Source organism: Dysidea avara, chromosome 1 (genome assembly GCF_963678975.1).
Source record: "Dysidea avara chromosome 1, odDysAvar1.4, whole genome shotgun sequence".
NCBI lineage: Eukaryota > Metazoa > Porifera > Demospongiae > Dictyoceratida > Dysideidae > Dysidea > Dysidea avara.
Window position 1 is genome coordinate 39,244,348 of NC_089272.1, and position 15,274 is coordinate 39,259,621.

General features: G+C 39.4%; 3 protein-coding genes across 4 annotated transcripts in view; 1 reads left to right on the forward strand and 2 right to left on the reverse strand.

Annotated features, from left to right (window-relative positions):
• Positions 1–15,274, reverse strand: part of LOC136264144 (adhesion G protein-coupled receptor L3-like) — a 212,297-nt gene that overhangs the window by 101,324 nt on the left and 95,699 nt on the right. The window lies entirely within an intron of this gene.
• LOC136264044 (uncharacterized) lies at positions 884–3,034 on the forward strand. The gene is made up of 3 exons (XM_066058728.1): positions 884–950; positions 1,128–1,419; positions 1,466–3,034. The coding sequence occupies exons 2-3, from the start codon at positions 1,134–1,136 to the stop codon at positions 2,926–2,928; spliced, it is 1,749 nt and encodes a 582-aa protein (XP_065914800.1). The 5' UTR covers positions 884–950; positions 1,128–1,133; the 3' UTR covers positions 2,929–3,034.
• LOC136264054 (uncharacterized) lies at positions 2,951–5,074 on the reverse strand. Of its 2 annotated transcripts, none has more exons than XM_066058746.1 (3): positions 4,954–5,074; positions 4,616–4,779; positions 2,951–4,563 (listed from the first exon to the last, which is right to left on the reverse strand). In XM_066058746.1, the coding sequence occupies exons 2-3, from the start codon at positions 4,726–4,728 to the stop codon at positions 2,979–2,981; spliced, it is 1,698 nt and encodes a 565-aa protein (XP_065914818.1). In that variant the 5' UTR covers positions 4,729–4,779; positions 4,954–5,074; the 3' UTR covers positions 2,951–2,978. The 2 variants fall into 2 exon arrangements, with proteins under 2 accessions (XP_065914818.1, XP_065914811.1); XM_066058739.1 differs by having other exon boundaries at positions 4,616–4,795.

A 15,274-nucleotide genomic window follows, 5' to 3' on the forward strand; every position in this document is an offset into this window, starting at 1 on the left:
CTCGCTACAACGTAACTTCTTCTAGCTGATATCGCTACAGGGTGATTTGTTTGCAACTGAACTCTCTATATACATGATGGTTTCTTTGTAGCTGAACTCTCTACAAGGTATCTTCTTCTAGCTGATCTCTCTACAGAGAGAATTGTTTGTATCTGAACTCTCTACAGGGTGAACTGTTTGTAGCTTAACTCTCTACGTGATGGTTTCTTTGTAGCTGAACTCTCTACAAGGTTAATTGTTTTTTCTAGTTGATCTCTCTACAGGGTGAATTGTTTGTAGCTGAACTCTCTACAGGGAGATTTGTTGCAGCTGAACTCTCTACAGGGTGGTCTTTTGTAGCTGAACCCAAGGGCGTCGGAACCGGGGGGGGGGGGGGCAAGGGGGCCATGGCCCCCACACTATTTTCAAAAGCATGTTTTGGCCCCTCCCCCACTTTTGGGGCAAACTAGCTGTCTAGCTCAGGTTGAAACAATCAGCCAAAGCTATTATACACACATCCATATGAGAAGCCATACAACACCACATACAAACACTGGCATCACCAGTCCCCCCTCGAGTCCTCCGCAACTGTCAAGCCATTCACTATTACACCCAAAAGTGCCTATAATTTTATTTTTATTTATGATTAGTCCTTGCACGTGACATCTGTTCAAATATTTTCCTGGAGCCTGTGCAGTGAGAAACTTAAATAGTGAAAAGAATGCTACATTGGTGATATTATGATTAGGGCTGCACCGATTCTAGTATCGGTATCGGTATCGGTATCGGGCCGATACTGCTGTTTTCATGAAGTGTCGGAATCGGCCAATATATTGTTGCAAATACCAATGGGCCTTATTCATAAGTCACGAAGCCGTTTAAGGTCAGAGTACACTCGCTACATTAATCGCGTTACTTCTGTGTTACGCAGCGCTGTGTGGTATACTTTGTACAGAGGAGTATTGGAAGAGGTTAGTTATCTTCGTTGTGAATATGTTTATGGGTTTATTGAATAGATATGTTTATCTTTGTGGGAAATAATAAGTTCTTGTGTGGTTTTGAATAACGTTTAGGTATGGCTGGGTTGTTTTAAGGCAATAGCGCTTTATTTAGAAATGTAAAACATTTTGTTTTATCATCTTGTTTAGGGATATATGCCGCACTACTGCATCGTACCCAAGTGCAAGAATATCTCCGGTATTCCTGGAGTGTCGTTCCACCAACTGCCATTGGCTAAACCGAAGCTTCTTAAACTTTGGCTAATAAAGATTAAAAGAAAAAACCCGCCACTAACGAGACATTCCAGAGTGTGTAGTGCCCATTTTAAGGGTGGAAAAAAGAATGGAAAGAATGATGTACCATGCATATTTGCATGGACCAAAAATGCTTCCAGAGCTGCACCGAAGAGAGGAAGGAACCCTGAAATAAAGTCTCACACAGGTAAGTAGAGCATTTTCTGTGTACTATTTAATGGGCTACTTTGCAGTTGACAACCCAGGAAGAAATCACAAATCTGACACTCTTCATAAAGTCTTAGACACTCATCATGAAGACACAGGCATCCATGATGCTGGAGGCACGTGTCATGCAGAGACTAGTACTCATTCTGAAGAGACCAGTACATGTCCTGAACAGTCCAGTACATATCCTGAACAGACCAGCACATATCCTGAACAGACCAGCACATATCCTGAACAGACCAATACAAATCGTAAAGAGACCAGCACATATCATCCTGAACAGACCAGTATGAATCCTGAAGAGACCAGCACATATCATCCTGAAGAGACCAGCACATATACTGAACAGACCTCTGAAGGAACCAGTACTTATCCTGAAGAGATTACCGGTACCACTCATAGTAATAAAGATACTGTTATCATGGTTGATAATGGTACCCAGTGTTCTACTTTCAAAAAACACTCTGGAGTTCAGTGTAGTGTGAAGATGTGTAATAAAGCCACAACACCAGATTTACCTGCTTACGTTCACAAAAGTTCTCAAACTGCTCCAATCATGAGTATTACTCCATTCAGGATTGAACAAATCCAGGACAATAACAAGCTCATTAACTTTTATACAGGATTTTCAACGTTTCTAGAATTATCAACATGCTATCACTTTCTTGGAGCTGCAAAAGCTGTTTTGTCATACGACCCTAGCAGAGTCATAGAAGATGCTGCTACCTCATGTGGAAAGGGGCGTGGTCATATTCTATCTCCCATAAATGAGTTTTTTTTGACATTATGTCGGCTTAGACAAGGCTTTCCTGAGCAGGATTTGGCAGTCAGGTTCCAAATATCACAGCCTTCGGTTTCGAGGATCCTTGTTACGTGGATTAATTTTCTTTACATGAAATTTAAGGAAGTGCCTATTTGGCCTTGCCGGGAACTTGTAGATGAGTACATGCCAGCTTGCTTCCATACTATGTACCCTAAAACAAGGTGTATAATAGATGCCACCGAAATATTCATCCAAATGCCATCAAACCCAACTGCCCAGCAGCTTACCTTTTCAAGTTACAAAAACCATAATACTCTAAAGGCGCTCATTGGGATAACGCCATCTGGAGCAATTTCTTTCATATCTGACCTGTATGGGGGAAGTATATCAGATAAAAAGATTGTAGTGAAATCAGGGTTTTTAAAGCTGCTAGAATCTGGTGATAGCATAATGGCTGATAGAGGCTTCACATTAGAAGATATTTTACCGCCTGGTGTCGAATTGAATATCCCTCCCATGATGAATGAAACTGGACAACTCACTGAAAATGAAAGAATGACTACAAGAAGAATAGCATCACTTAGAATACATGTTGAGCGTGCCATAGAACGTATCAAGAACTATCAAATTCTTCATCGTATGGAAAACAACATGCACAATAGTGCTAACCAAATTTTTTTTGTATGTGCTATGTTGACAAATTTTCTTCCCCCCCTTGTACAATAGCTATTTTACCCCTTGTACAATAGTTGTTCAAACATTATATATGTACAAAGTTAATATAATATGCAAGGTATCATATACTGTTTATAAAACCTAGTCAGTTGTGCAAGAGTAGATGTCCACTTGCCTTCGTCAAACTTGACATTAATTACTTCCATACTCTTAGAAGTCCATACTATAAAGTCACAGAATGTTGCTTTAGTTATAGCCATGGTTCCCAGTACTTGATAATAATACATGTGACCTGAATCCAATGTAACTAAACCATCGTCATTTGCTGAACAATAAAATCCTTTACACTGCTTACAAGCCTCCTTCACTGTTAATCCAGCTGCTGAGTAAGGACATTTTATCTCGATTATACCATGGATCTTGCCAGATTCATCTACAAGGGTTCCATCAGGGCTGGTACCCAGAAATGATGGTTCTCCAATTACAAATCCAGACTTTTGTAGATATAAGCTAGGGTGACGGATTGACATTTGTGAATGGTATTGTTCAAAAGCAACAGCTTCATGGTCTCGCCCCCATTTAATTGCTCTCACAGTCTTTGGTATCTTCTGGCCATCTACAATATTTTTGGCTAGTACATTATGAGCAGACCTACGGTTAATGACAGAGCCAAACTTTGATGCAGTTAGCCTACAGTGGCGTTCCTCGTGCCATCTTTGACACTCTGCTTGTAGGCGAGTTTTTTTCTCAATGTCAGCTTTTTGCTCTTCAGTTGGTGTTAACATATCAATAAACTCTTGTCCAAGGTCTTGAAGTGTTGCAAGTGTCGGTGGTAATGGCATCTTAAAAAGTTTATCTTTGATTCGGCATTGCACACTCTTTGGTATTAAAGGCAAGGCATTGAAGGCATCATCATTGGAATCGTTTCTCACTAAAGTAGGCTTTCGTAACAAGTGCAAAAAGCAACTTACTGTTGGTAACTGTTCAAGGTTTGTACACAATTCCTCTAAATCTCCTGCAGTGGTTTTCTGCATTGTCAATGGCCGTGGATCATATCCTTTGTTTTCACGTCTCTTCTTTGCCTTCTCCAAGTGAGGGGGTACTGGGCAATTAAATGAAATATCTTCTGCCTTTTCAGGGTCAAGTCTCCTCTTTCTAGATGGCTGATTCCACTTCTGAAGCATAGAAGTGCAAGCATCTTCCCCTAACTCTAATGCTATCTCCCTTGTCTTCACAAAGTCGGCAAGACTGTAACAAAATGCTGCAATGTGTTTACAGCTACCCCTTGGTCCACGTCCAGCAGGACATTTGCAGCTGGCTTCTTTAACTTTGCCTGATCTCTCAAGAATAATTGATAATTTATAGGTAATATCTTTCTTCATCTCAGGAAGGCATAGTGCTTTTACCAAACATTCCTCAGTTCTGGTACATACGCATATGTCTTGAACATGTCCCTCAGCAAAAAGTTTATATCCACCAGCATTTAAACTTTTCCAGTCTTGCTTCTCAAGGCCATCCTTTTCATTAGAAAATACAAAGTAATCTGTCAAGTTTTCATTTGTGAAGGTCCACATTTTAAATGGATCTTCAGAAATTTTGCTCCACGATGAATCATTTACTGGACTCCTTAACTCCATTAGATCATCATTCGTATGATATGACCCTGTTTCTAAGTGCTCCTGAACCCTAAAAATACCAAATAAGTTTACTTTATTTCATAGTGTTACTCTTACTGTACCTCTTCACTAAATCTGCCTTCTTCCCTTTCATAGACAAACTGTTCTGGGAGAGCCAGTATTTCAATTCAGCAACTTTCATAGTCTGTGGATTTTTCCTACTAGCCTGTGCCATCTTCCATAAGAGAATGCCTTCCAAAGAGTTACTAGGCTCTCTTGGCACAAACTGTTGATGGAAAACACTATAGCAAATATATTCTAAATAAAGCGCTATTGCCTTAAAACAACCCAGCCATACCTAAACGTTATTCAAAACCACACAAGAACTTATTATTTCCCACAAAGATAAACATATCTATTCAATAAACCCATAAACATATTCACAACGAAGATAACTAACCTCTTCCAATACTCCTCTGTACAAAGTATACCACACAGCGCTGCGTAACACGGAAGTAACGCGATTAATGTAGCGAGTGTACTCTGACCTTAAACGGCTTCGTGACTTATGAATAAGGCCCATTCTTATCACGTGCGAGAATAAAATAACGTTCGTTTGTACTTGCTTATTTTACTAGCACAGTGGATGCCTAAAAGCATCAAGTATAACACCAATAGCTACCAGCAAAATTACAGATCTATGCTGAAACTTACGTGTGAAAACGCTTTACTGAGAAAAAATAGATATACTCTAATAGAACAGTCAATAACTCTAATAGAGCAATCAGGTAAAAGTGACTTTCAGTAATTTTTTTGTAAGCACCATTATGATATTATTATCTATACTTCTCCAGAAGAAACCTGGAATATCCACTGGTTTGCATTTCAGTGACTTCCTTCTTTGTGAATCTTGATTGGCTACTTCATTATAAACATGAACCATACTGAAAATGTGTACAAGAATACCATGAAATGCAATATAATTATAATAAATGTGTGCACTATGAAGTAACTACTTTAAGGTACTTGGTATCGGTACTTGTACTTGCAGATACTTCCCAGCTGAGTACTTGGTATTTGAAGTATCGGTAAAAAGTGGAATCGGTGCAACCCTAATTATGATGGGAAAGGTTACGCTCGAATGGGAGGATAGCAGCAGAAGTCTCATTGTAGTGTGTGAATGTACAGGAGTTGCTGACTTCTGAGTAATTTGGTGAAGAGTTAATTTATCAAGTAGTCTAAAAGAGAGGCATACAAGGATATGTAAATGGAGTAGCCAGCCATAAACGCAGTAGTAGTAGTGTGGGGTTCACGTGAACCTCACAGTCGGAACCTGCTACAGCAGATAACCCAGTTCCTTCAAGGTATGATGTTTCGCTTAGCGGATAACACTGTTAATGTTGTAGTGGAGGCACTGTACAATAAACATAAAGGAAAGACCTTCATGTGACCATGATTTCTCACGTGATATATACATGCATCGAGCACGTGCAGTAGGTATAGCAGCCATTAGCAGAATAAGGAGTGAGCAGATAGCTGTGCATACATTGTAGCTGTAGGGTTATATTTATTAGCTAGTGATAACACTTCACAACACCTATATATAAACGCACGTATATATGAACTAAGCTATAGGAGCCCTATCAATGTGAGCCTGCATGGGTGTTGATCAGTTTATAGTTAGCTGATTTTGGATTCCTTTGCCCCCCCCACACACACTCTAAAAATCGTTCCTACGCCCTTGGCTGAACCGTCTACAAAGGGACGTCCTCTAGCTGATCTCTCTACAGGGTGACTTGTTTCTAGCTGAATTGTCTATAAGATTAACTGTTTGTAGCTGAACTCCCTATAGAATAACTTGCAATGTAATATCAAGACACACGGTAGTGTGTCGTGCGGCCCAAGAAGCCGGCGCGCCACACCCGTGAGTATATTGACAGGAAGAACGAAAACGTAATTTTCACACCTTAATTTGTATCTCAGTGATCACTTATCCGATTGGAACCAAATTTGCTACACAGTTGCCCGCCAGCCAAGGGAGTCTACATTCCAAATTTGAAGGAAATCGCTCATGCCATTTCCGAGATACGAGCTGCCAAAGTTTCGTTTATTTTTCTTCGTCTTTTCGCACACTTGCAAAAATTGCTATAACAAGCAAACGCGTACTCCGATCGCCTTGAAATTTGGCACACAGAAAGGGAGTCCAAAGGCGAATCCTAGCATCAAATTTGGTACAAATCCGATGAATGGTTCAGGAGTTATGACCGATTATTCGCGTAGAACAAGATTGATTTGTTGTCACGCCTACAGGGTAAACCACTTCATGGAATGAGTTGAAAATTGCTATGTAGATGGAGTAACCATCGTAGGAGTGCCTTTCGGTGGTTTGAAAGGAATCGAGATAAAGACCATGGAGATATGACACAAAACCCAACCTGTGTCACAATTACGCGATCGATTTTTATGAATAAAAAAAGTATTAGTTTTTACGCCTACTAGGCAAACCGCTTAGAGCAATGAGCTGAAAATCGGTGTTTAGCTGGAATAATCTTCATAGAAAGTCCTTGCAGTAGTACAGAAGAATCGGATTACAAACCACTGAGTTATGATTCTAAAGCCAACACCGTGTAGCAAATGCGAGATCGAGATACTCTAATAGAACAGTCACCCTAATAGAGCATTCGGCTAATTTATTTACTCCATTATAGAATTTTTATTTATTATTATTATTTATTATTTTATTACATCACAAGTTATTCTGTAGGGAGTTAATCTTATAGACAGTTCAGCAAGAAGCAAGTCACCATGTGGAGAGTTAAGCAAATATATCACTATAGAGATTCAGAACATTACAAGTCACACTGAAGAAAGTTCAGCTATAAACAAGCCATGCACCCTGTAGAGAATTCAGCTACAATTAAGTCACTTTCTAGAGAATTCAGCTACACAGAATTCAGCTGCACACAAGTCACTGTGGAGAGAGTTCAGCTACAAACAAATTATCCTGTAGAGAGATCAGCTACAAATAAAACACTTTGCAGAGTGTTCAGCTACGACAAATCAACCTTTAGAGCGATCAGCAATGAACAAATCAAAACAAATCTACCTGTAAAGAGATACGCTAAAAACAAGTCACCCTGTAGAGAGTTCAGCTACAAAAAATCACCCTGTAGAGACATCAACTAGAAACTAGACACAATGTAAGGAGTTCAGCTACAGGCAATCACCCTGTAGAGAGTTCAGCTAAAACAAATCAACCTGCAGAGAGATCAGCTACAAACAAATCACCTTATAGAGAGTTCAGCTACAAACAAATTACCCTGTACAGAGATCGGCTACAAACAAATCAACCTGCAGAGAGATCAGCTACACACAAATTAACTTGTAGAGAGATCAGCTATAAAAAAATCACCCTTTAGAGACATCAGCTAGAAACTAGACACAATGTAAGGAGTTCAGCTACAAGCAATCACCCTGTAAAGAGTTCAGCTAAAACAAATCAACCTGCAGAGAGATCAGCTACAAACAAATCACCTTATAGAGAGTTCAGCTACAAACAAATTACCCTGTAGAGAGATCGGCTACAAACAAATCAACCTGCAGAGAGATCAGCTACACACAAATCAACTTGTACAAAGATCAGCTACAAACAAATCACCCTGTAGAGAGATCAGCTAGAAACTAGACACAATGTAAGGAGTTCAGCTACAAGTAAATCACCCTGTAGAGACTTCAGCTACAAACAAACCAACCTGTAGAGCGATCAGCTAGAAACAAATCACCCTGAAGAGAGGTCAGCTACAAAATATCACCCTGTAGAGATATCAGCTAGAAACAAATCACCCTGTAGAGCGATCAGCTAGAAACAAATCACCCTGAAGAGAGGTCAGCTACAAAAAACCTCCCTGTAGCGATATCACTAGAAACAAATCACCCTGAAGAGAGGTCAGCTACAAAAAATCATCTTGTAGAGAGATCAACTACAAACAAAACACTTTGCAGAGAGTTCAGCTACAAACAAATCAACCTTTAGAGTGATTAGCAACAAACAAATCAACCTGTAGAGAGATCATCTATAAACAAATCAACCTGCAGAGAGATCAGGTACAAACAAATCAGCTTGTAGAGAGATCAGTTACACACAAATCATCCTGTAGAGAGATAAGCTAGAAACAAATCACCCTGTAGAGAGTTCAGCTAAAACAAATCAATCTGCAGAGAGATCAGCTACAAACAAATCACCTTATAGATAGTTCAGCTACAAACAAATTACCTTGTAGAGAGATCGGCTACAAACAAATCAACCTCCAGAGAGATCAGCTACACACAAATCAACTTGTATAGAGATCAGCTACAAACAAATCACCCTGTAGAGAGATCAGCTACAAACTAGACACAATGTAAGGAGTTCAGCTACAAGTAAATTACCCTGTAGAGAGTTCATCTACAAACAAATCAACCTGTAGAGCAATCAGCTAGAAACAAATCACCCTGAAGAGAGGTCAGCTACAAAATATCACCCTGTAGAGATATCAGCTAGAAACAAATCACCCTGTAGAGCGATCAGCTAGAAACAAATCACCCTGAAGAGAGGTCAGCTACAAACAAAACACTTTACAGAGTGTTCAGCTACAAACAAATCAACTTTTAGAGTGATCAGCAACAAACAAATCAACTTGTAGAGAGATCAGCTACAAACAAATCAACCTGCAGAGAGATCAGCTACAAACAAATCAGCTTGTAGAGAGACCAGTTACACACAAATCAACCTGTAGAGAGATAAGCTAGAAACAAATCACAATGCAGAAAGTTCAGCTACAAGCAAAACACCCTGTAGAGAGTTCAGCAACAAAGAAACCACCATGTAGAGAGTTCAGCTGCAAACAGATCATCTTATAGAGAGTTCAGCTACAAACAAATTACCCTGTAGAGAGATCGGCTACAAACAAATCAACCTGTAGAGAGATCAGCTAGAAACTAGACACAATGTAAGGAGTTCAACTACAAGTAAATCAGCCTGTAGAGAGTTCAGCTAAAACAAATCAACCTTCAGAGAGATCAGCTACAAACAAATCACCTTATAGACAGGTCAGCTACAAACAAATTACCCTGTAGAGAGATCGGCTACAAATTAATCAACCTGCAGAGAGATCAGCTACACTCAAATCAACTTGTAGAGAGATTAGCTACAAACAAATCACCCTGTAGAGAGTTCAGCTAGAAACTAGACACAGTGTAAGCAGTTCAGCTACAAGCAAATCACCCTTTAGTGAGTTAAGCTACAAACAAATCAACCTGCAGTGAGATCACCTACAAAAAAGCACCTTGTACAGAGTTCAGCTACAAACAAATTATCCTGTAGAGAGATCGGCTACAAACAAATCAACCTGCAGTGAGATCACCTACAAAAAAGCACCTTGTACAGAGTTCAGCTACAAACAAATTATCCTGTAGAGAGATCGGTTACAAACAAATCAACCTGTAGAAAGATCAGCTACACACTAATCAACTTGTAGAGAGATTAGCTACAAACAAATCACCCTGTAGAGAGATCAGCTAGAAACTAGACACAATGCAAGGAGTTCAGCTACAAGCAAATCACCCTTTAGTGAGTTCAGCTACAAACAAATCAACCTGCAGTGAGATCACCCACAAAAACGCACCTTGTACAGAGTTCAGTTACAAACAAATTACCCTATAGAGAGATCAGGTAGAAGAATTCACCTTGTAGAGATTTCAGCAACAAAGGAACCACCATCAAGAGAGTTCAGCTGCAAACAAATCACCCAGTACAAAGATCAGCTAGACGAAGTCACCTTGTAAAGAGTTCAGCTACAAAGAAACCATCATGTAGAGAGTTCAGCTACAAAGACACCACCATGTAGAGTGTTTAGCTGCAAAAAATCACCTGTAGAGAGTTCAGCTAGAAACAAATCACCCTGTAGAGAGATCAGCTAGAAGAGGTCACCTTCAAAGAAACCACCACATAAAGTGTTCAGCTGCAAATAAATCACTTGTAGAGAGTTCAGCTACAAATAAATCCCCCTGTAGAGGGATCAGCTAGAAGAAGTCACCTTGTAGAGAGTTCAGCTACAAAGAAACCATCATGTAGAGAGTTAAGTCACAAACAAATCACCCTGTAGAGAGATCAGCTAGAAGAAGTTACCTTGTAGATAGTTCAGCTACAAACAATTCACCCTGTAGAAAGATCAGCTAGAAGAAGTTACCTTGTAGAGTGTTCAGTTACAATGAAACCATCATGTAGAGAGTTCAGCTGCAAACAAATCACTCTGTAGAGAGTTCAGCCACAAAGAAACCGCCATGTAGAGAGTTCAGCCTTAAACAAACTACCTTGTAGAGAATTCAACTACAACAAATCACCCTGTAGAGAAGAAGTTACCTTGTAGAGAGTTCAGCTACAAAGAAACCATCATGTAGGGAGTTCAGCTACAAAGAAACCACCATGTAGAGATTTTAGTTGCAAACAAATCACCTGTAGAGAGTTCAGCTAGAAACAAATCACCCCGTAGAGAGATCAGCTGGATGAAGTCACCTTGTAGAGAGTTCAGCTACAAAGAAATCATCATGTAGAGAGTTCAGCTGCAAACAAATCACCCTGTAGAGAGTTCAGCTACAAAAAAATCACCCTGTAGAGAGTTCAGCTAGACGAAGTCACCTTATAGAGAGTTTAGCTACAAAGAAACCATCATGTAGAGAGTTCAGCTACAAAGAAACCACCATGTAGAGAGTTTAGCTGCAAACAAATCACCCTGTAGAGAGACCAGCTAGAAGAGGTCACCTTGTAGAGAGTTCAGCTACAAAGAAACCATCCTGTATATAGTTCAGCTACATTTCAAGTCACCCAGTAGAGAGATCAGCTGCAAAAAAATATCCTGTGGGGAATAATGGGCATGTAATAAATATATGTATATATTATGTATATATTATGTATAATTAGTATAGGCAATCACACACATTTGAGTGCAATTAGGGAATAATTGTACGAGTAACAGTCAAAATTGCACGAGGCAAAGCCGAGTGCAATTTTGGCTGTTACGAGTACAATTATTCCATAATTGCACGAAAATGCGTGTGATTGCCTACTAATCACATAGTGACCACCCTTCGTGGTTTGTAGTACACATCTATCCAGTTCTATGTGGCCATTAACTTCTACCAGGTGATTGCATCATCCTTCTTTGTATTACATCATTTGTTGTTGCACTTAAAAGGCTTCATGTGTCAGCAATTCTGATTGGCTACTAAAATGTCTACATATGTTGCACTTAAAAGGCTTCTATTGTCAGCTTCTTTGATTGGCTATTCATTATATCACTTTCTTGTTGCACTTAAAAGGCTTCTGTTATTCCGCTATTTTATTGGCTACTTTACAGTGCAATTACAGAAACAAGGCCATGCGATTTGGGATTAATTGCACTCCTACTATTGAGACTAATGTATGGCAAATTAAATCACTATGTGATTACTAATAAAATCAAAAATAATTGAAGTATTACAAATCTTCTTTAAGTTCTTTTCTTCTTCCTGTGGTAAAGAAAAAAATGCATGGGTTAAAAAGCCCCAAAGCCAGCCATAGGCTGGCTTTGTAGTATACAAATACAAAAAGAAGTGATATCTAATCAAAAACAGCCAAGCTGTAAAAAAAGAGTGAGGCCCCCAAAACGGCCAGGATGAAGAAGATGTGAAATCCAAGGTGGCGGCCAAGAAATGGCTGTGATGGTAGGTTAATGGTTAGATTTTAATAATGACAATTCAGGTGAATTTTGTGCTGCTTGGTCTTGGCACCAAATTCACCTGAAATGTCGTTATTAAAATTTAACCATTAACCTACCATCACAGCCATTTCTTGGCCGCCACCTTGGATTTCACATCTTTTTTCACCATGGCCTTTTTGGGGGCCGCACCTTTTTTTACAGCTTGGCTGTTTTTGATTAGATTATTCTATAATGGAGTAAGTTATAAACATAGCCGAATGCTCTATTAGGATGACTGTTCTATTAGAGTATCTCGATCTCGCATTTGCTACACGTAGTTGGCTTTCGAATCATAACTCAGTGGTTTGTAATCCGATTCTTCTGTACTACTGCAAGGACTTTCCACGATGATAATTCCAGCTACACAACGATTTTCAGCTCATTGCTCTAATCGGTTTGCCTTGTAGGCGTGAAAACTAATAGTTTTTTTATTCATAAAAATCGATTGCGTAATTATGACAGGTTGGGTTTTGTGTCATATCTCCATGGTCTTTACCTCAATTCTTTTCAAACCACATAAAGGCACTCCCACGATGGCTACTCCATCTACATAGCAATTTTCACCTCGTTCCTTCAAGCGATTTACCCTGTGGGCGTGACAGACCTTCGACCTTATTTCACATGAATAAAAAATTTTTTCACGCGAATAATCGATCATAACTCCGTGAATGTGTATCAGATTCCTACCAACGTTGGTACTGAGATTCGCCTTAATGAGCCCTTTACGTGTGCCAAATTGCAGCCCAATTGGAGCACGAATTAGTGTTTTATGGCAGGTTTTGCGAAGTGTGCGAAATGAAAAAAAACGAAGAAATTAAAACGAAATTTTGTTCTCTCGTATCTCGGAAATGGCTGCAGCGAATTTCTTCAAATTTGGTATGTAGACTCCCCTATCTGGCCGGCACTTCTCTAGCAAATTTGGTTCCAATCGGATTAGGGATTACAGAGTTACATATGAATTAAAAATTTGCGTTTTCTTTCTTCCTGTTAATATACTCACGGTGTGGCGCGCCGGCATCTTGGGCCGCACAACACACTACCGTGTGTCTTGATTCATGGTGAAATGCCAAGTTTTAGTGATGTAGTGATGTATATAAATATGCATGATCTTTTATAACTAGGTCACATACATGCAGATACACTAGACAGCCTAATGATGAGAATTTTACTGCTGCTATTAATGACAGTCATTATTTGTGACTGAATTTGACAAAACCTGGCTTCGACGCACAAAGCTTCATTAGGAGATATGGCGATTTTAAGCAATCATTGTCAATGTGTAGTAACTTCCCAGTGCCTACAGCTGTACAAACAAAATTTGCACCAATTATTCATCTATTTACTAGCTATCACTGTGTGGGTGTATAAGTTTCTGATACCCAAAATATGCCACAGCTTTTTTCGGGTGGGTTATAATATCACAGGTGGGGCGGTGGGTGGGCTTAATATAGGAGTATAAAATGGAGCAAGAATACGAATGGAATCCAGAGGCCAAGTTTGGGCCCTCCATGGTCCTCAAATCACTCCAAATTGATTGAGAACACTATTGGCGAGCTCTCTGTGAAGTCTCAGCTCACTACACACCATTACAACAAAGCCATGGCCATTTAATGGTGCCAATCTCCCACTCATGGCTTTGACAGGGTCGGAAGAAAGCTGCTGCAGAAACCAAACTTGCCGGACCTGAAGGAAATACAGAGTGGAATATGATAGTGTATTAGGCCAGCAATCCATTTTCTGTAAAAAACTAAGTTTGATTATGTGTGTGTGGAAGCCGGGTTATATGAAATCCAGTCATATTTTCTGTGTTCATGTAATTTGTTCAATCATCTTTGTAATTTACCTTAAAGTTGCTGCATTTGTTTTGTTTTGTAATTGTGTCCATGCATTTGTTTTATATCCATGTGTTAAATTTTGTACTTATTTGCTAGCTATGTGTATTTGTCAATCAATCAAATCAATCAATCAATCAATCATAGCCCCACCTAGGGCAGGTGCATATATCATGCTTACACTCCATAATGTATCACAGTTACGACTTACGAGGGGATATGACAAAAATATATGCACGACTCCTGAGAGGGCACTAGCTCTTGAGGGAGAGTGCATATATTTTTGCCATATCCCAAGCAATCGAATATATTCTATGCCCCAGTAGATGGAACAATCAGATATATAGCAATTTATAGTGAAACAGTACCTGTTATTGATCGAAATCAGTAAAATCATTGGTGGATAGTCTTTAGCAATGCTACTCGTTATTACTGAGTTATCCATAAAGAAGACAAGAGTTTATTGACAATCTTCTCAGGAACCCAGGTGAATTGATTTAGGCACTTGTAATTAGAGACTTGTTTTCATTTATGTAAGTAAAGATTCCATGGGAATGTGTGAAGTTTACACCATATAAATTGTGACCAGATTTTAAAAAACCCGATCCAAATCGCACATCATGCAGGCAAAACTACACATAACACCACCAGTAGATAGCTCCACTATTGTACTACTAGTTTTGACCCTCAGTACTACTCAAACTGCTCAAGGCAGGTATTAACAGACATCTTTTCTGGGTGGTGTGGAGAACTTGAATGGCAGTTTCTGGTCTTGTGGAGGGCCTGGCTTGGTAAGAATCAGTGATTTACTGGTGGATGGTCTGATAACATTGGCCAGATGATTTTTCTGGTGATTTTGCTACACATCAGCCACTAAGAAGCTGACACAGCCCCGTAATCTCATGCCTGGTTTCCAATTGTGGTCTGCCTCCATTTTGAAGTCTATTTCTTGCCATCTGTTCCTTTGTGAGCACTCGTCATATTACTTCACCAATTCAACTGCTCAGATTTTTGGTGGCAAATTCTACAAGCAGCTACAAGTACTGGAAATGGTCTATTTATGCATCTTTTGTGTAAATTTCATATGCATGCTTGCTAAGTTATGCAGACTTGAATTCTTTAAATCCATTTATCTCGAAACTTCCGATGTGCAATTTAGATTGTTTTTCCAAAA

Bases quoted from the DNA above. Each gene is read 5' to 3' on its own strand.
- LOC136264044 (XM_066058728.1), top strand. From the start codon at position 1,134: ATGCCGCACTACTGCATCGTACCCAAGTGCAAGAATATCTCCGGTATT. The intron at 1,420-1,465 runs GTAAGTAGAGCA...GCTACTTTGCAG, and splicing joins TGAAATAAAGTCTCACACAG to TTGACAACCCAGGAAGAAAT.
- LOC136264054 (XM_066058746.1), bottom strand. From the start codon at position 4,728: ATGGCACAGGCTAGTAGGAAAAATCCACAGACTATGAAAGTTGCTGAA. The intron at 4,564-4,615 runs GTACAGTAAGAG...TGGTATTTTTAG, and splicing joins AAGGCAGATTTAGTGAAGAG to GGTTCAGGAGCACTTAGAAA.